This window comes from Carya illinoinensis, chromosome 15, assembly GCF_018687715.1.
Source record: "Carya illinoinensis cultivar Pawnee chromosome 15, C.illinoinensisPawnee_v1, whole genome shotgun sequence".
Taxonomy (NCBI): Eukaryota; Viridiplantae; Streptophyta; class Magnoliopsida; order Fagales; family Juglandaceae; genus Carya; species Carya illinoinensis.
The window spans coordinates 1,601,363-1,605,017 of NC_056766.1; the positions used below are offsets into that span (position 1 = coordinate 1,601,363).

Consider the following 3,655-nt stretch of genomic DNA (forward strand, 5'->3'; position numbering starts at 1 on the left):
GGCCATAAAGACTCTTTAACAGTTTACAAACTACATTGGGATGTTTAACATCCAAACCAGGGGGCACTTCCATGTAAACTTCTTCATTTAATTCACCATGTAAAAAAGCATTATTTACATCTAATTGGTGAATATATCATCCCTTAATAGCAGCAACAGCTAACAATAACCGAATTGAAGTAAGTTTTGCCACTGGGGAAAAAGTATCAAAGAAGTCTAATCCTTCTTGTTGAGTGTAGCCTTTGGCTACCAGCCTTGCTTTATGTCTTTCAATGGTTCCATTAGCCTTGTATTTTACTTTAAAAACCCATTTACAAGCTATGGACTTTTTATTTTTAGGTAAAGTAACAAGTTCCCAGGTTTTATTTAACTCTAAAGCATTGAGTTCATTTCTCATAGCAACTTGCCATTCATGAGATTTTGCAGCTTGTTGATATGTTTTGGGTTCTTTGATAATAGAAATTGAAGCTAAGAAAGCTTTGTGTGATGCTGAAAGTCTACAGACAGAAATAAAAAAGGATATAGGATAGGGATTACCTGTGTTAGAGGAACAATCAATGAAAGCAGATGAGTTGATTGCATGAGGAAACAATGAGGCAGTACCACAATAATAATCCTACAAAAATTTTGGTGTTTGTTTAATCCTTGATGATTTTCTGACAGTAGGGATAGGATTTGCTAAGTCAGTTTGATGGTTGCTATCAATATGAGATGAATCTGAACTTTCTAAGTCATTTTGGTGCATGCTGTCAATATGAGAGGAATCTAGACTTGCTAAGTCAGTATGATGGATGCTGTCAATATGAGAGGAATCTGATTCATTAGGAATCAGTGATGAAATATTTTGATTAGAAGAGATAGGATTATTTATATGAGGGGAATTATATTGGAATTCTGAACGAGGAAATAGAAATGTAGGTATGGCAGAATTAACTGGAAGACTTTTGAATGGAAAGTTGGTTTCATGAAACACAACATTTCTAGAAATGATGATTCTATTAGTGTTTAAGTCCATGAGTTTGTAACCTTTGACAACAGAAGGATATCCTAAAAATAGACATTTTGTTGCTCTTGGATCGAACTTTTGTCTGTGACTATTAATTGTAGATGCAAAGCATAAGCATCCAAAAACTTTTAAATGAGAAAGATTTGATGATTTGTGAAATAACATTTCAAAAGGTGTTTTATTTTGGAGAAAAGGAGTTGGAATTCGATTTATGATATGAGCTGCAGTCAATACACAATCACTCCAAAAAATTAAAGGTAAGTTTGCTTGAAACATCAAAGCTCTAGCTGTGTTTAATAAGTGTTGATGTTTTCTTTCAACCACTCCATTTTGTTGTGGAGTTTCTACACAACTTCTTTGATGTACAATTCCATTGTCACCATAAAATTTTGTAAGGAAAAATTCTGAACCATTGTCTGTTCTTATGGTTTTTACAAAGGTATTAAACTGATTTGTAACCATGTTACAAAAATTTGGTAGTAAAGATGAGACCTCAGATTTAGTTTTAAGCATATACACCCAAGTGCATCTTCTAAAATCATCTACTATAGTGAGAAAAAATTTAAAACAAGAATATGATATAGTAGCAAATGGACCCCATATATCACAATGAATCAATTCAAACTCTTTATTAGAAATACTTTGTGATACAGGGAAAGAAAGCTTTTTCTGCTTTGCTAGTGGACAAATTTCACAGACATTTGTACAATCAAATGTTACTGAATTGTCTATTTTTCTAAGAAAATGTATTCTAGAATTTGAGACATGACCTAATCTGTAGTGCCAAAGGTTTGGCTGGTTTCGAGTAATGGTTGATGCAGAGATTGGTGTAGGATTAAACTGATTTTGTGACAAGAATTAGCTTTTGAAGAAGCTTGAGGTAGGTGATAAAGGCCTTGTTTCTCATAGGCAATCCCAATCATCTTCTTCATTGATTGGTCCTGTAAAAGGCAATGTGAATCAAAGAAAGATAGACAAAGATTAGATTCTTTGGTTAGTTTAGAAACAGATAATAGGTTGAATGAAAAGCTTGGAACACACAAGACATTATGCAAATGTAATGTGCTAGAAAGACTTACAGTTCCAATATACAATGCTAGAATAGTTTGACCATTAGGAAGATTTATGGAATTTGTAACTGGTTTAGGAGTAGAAGAATATAGTAGTGGTGAACAGATCATATGATCTGTTGCACCAGTATCTAAGATCCAAGAAAATTCAGATTTTAACTTGGTAGAAACAGAATTGCATTAACTAAAAAGATTACCAGAAAATTGAGTGGTGGCTAGATTTATTGTTGCTGTGGATGTATCAATGTTCTAAGTAGTTGAACTCGAATTGGCAAGTGCTATGAGTTTATTGAATTCTTTAGCAGTTAGACTAAACCTTTGGTTCTCATTACTGTTTTTAATATAGACCTCTTCAGTTGAAATGGTTGCATGTGCAGAAGGAAGGTTTCTTTTTCCCTTAGGTCCAGTCCATCCAGGAGGATAACCATGCAATTGAAAGCACTTGTCAATTGTATGACCATTATAGCCATAGTGAGTACAATGCAGTGAGGATTTCTTCAGCTTGTCTTTGATGAACTTGGACTGAGTATTCTGATTGGACTGAGTATAATGCTTTGCCAACAAAGCATGTGTGTCATTACTTGTGAAGTTGGTCAATTGTTGTTGACTTTCTTCTTGAAGCAGCAAGGAAAACACTTTAGCCATGCTAGGAAATGGGACAGCAAGTAACAATTGACTTCTTACTGATGCATAAGAATCATTCAATCTTACCAGAAATTTCAACACGTAATCTGACTACTGCCTAAGAAGCAAGAAATTGAACAAATCACATGTGCAAGAAGCCATCTTGCCACATGTACAAGTTGGAAGTGGCCTATAATTGACATACTCATCCCAAAGAATCTTGAAAGCACTGAAATATTCTGTAATTGAGGATGAACCCCGGTTTATACAGTTTAGGGATTTTTCAAGATGAAAAATCCTTGGTCCATCACTTCTCAAGTATCTTGTTTTTAACTCATTCCAGCGGTCTACAACAGATGCAACATAGAGTAAACTATTTCTAATATCTTTAGAAATAGAATTCATGAGCCAAGAGAGTACCAAATTATTGGCATGAAGCCAAACAGTATGATTAAGATGCTGAGTAGTAGGAGGAGCAGTAATTGAGCCACCAATGAAAGCTATCGTGTTCTTCACAGTGAGGGCAATAGTGATTGAACGACTCCAAGCAATGTAGTTGTCTCCTGCAAAGATTTCTGACACCAAGAGAGAACCCGGATTATCACTAGGATGAAGATAATATGGGCTAGAGGAATCATCTGAAGGGTTAAGAATACGAGATGAAGCTGAAGAATTAAGAGAGTTTTCTTCTGCCATGTTTCCAAGAAGGGGAAAGAAAATACAAGAATTGAGAAACAAGATTCTCGAGGAACAAGCATTGAAGATTCCTGAGCAAAAATATGTAATTGGAGTAGAAAGATCAGAGTTTGTAATGCAGATTGCAAGAATAGAGAAAAGAAAAATATGCGGAAGCAATTTTTGTGATTTCTCAATCTGATACCATGTTGCGAACTTGATGAATAGCAGAGAAAATTAAAACAGAGGCAGAATATGAAAATTGTGTAATCTGATGTGA

At 34.6% G+C, this 3,655-nt stretch overlaps 1 protein-coding gene across 1 annotated transcript; it reads right to left on the minus strand.

Annotated features, from left to right (window-relative positions):
- Positions 1 to 2,325: 2,325 nt before the first annotated feature.
- On the minus strand, positions 2,326 to 3,396 carry LOC122296040. Its single transcript, XM_043105424.1, has 2 exons — positions 2,877 to 3,396; positions 2,326 to 2,759 (listed from the first exon to the last, which is right to left on the minus strand). The coding sequence occupies exons 1-2, from the start codon at positions 3,394 to 3,396 to the stop codon at positions 2,326 to 2,328; spliced, it is 954 nt and encodes a 317-aa protein (XP_042961358.1).
- Positions 3,397 to 3,655: the final 259 nt, after the last annotated feature.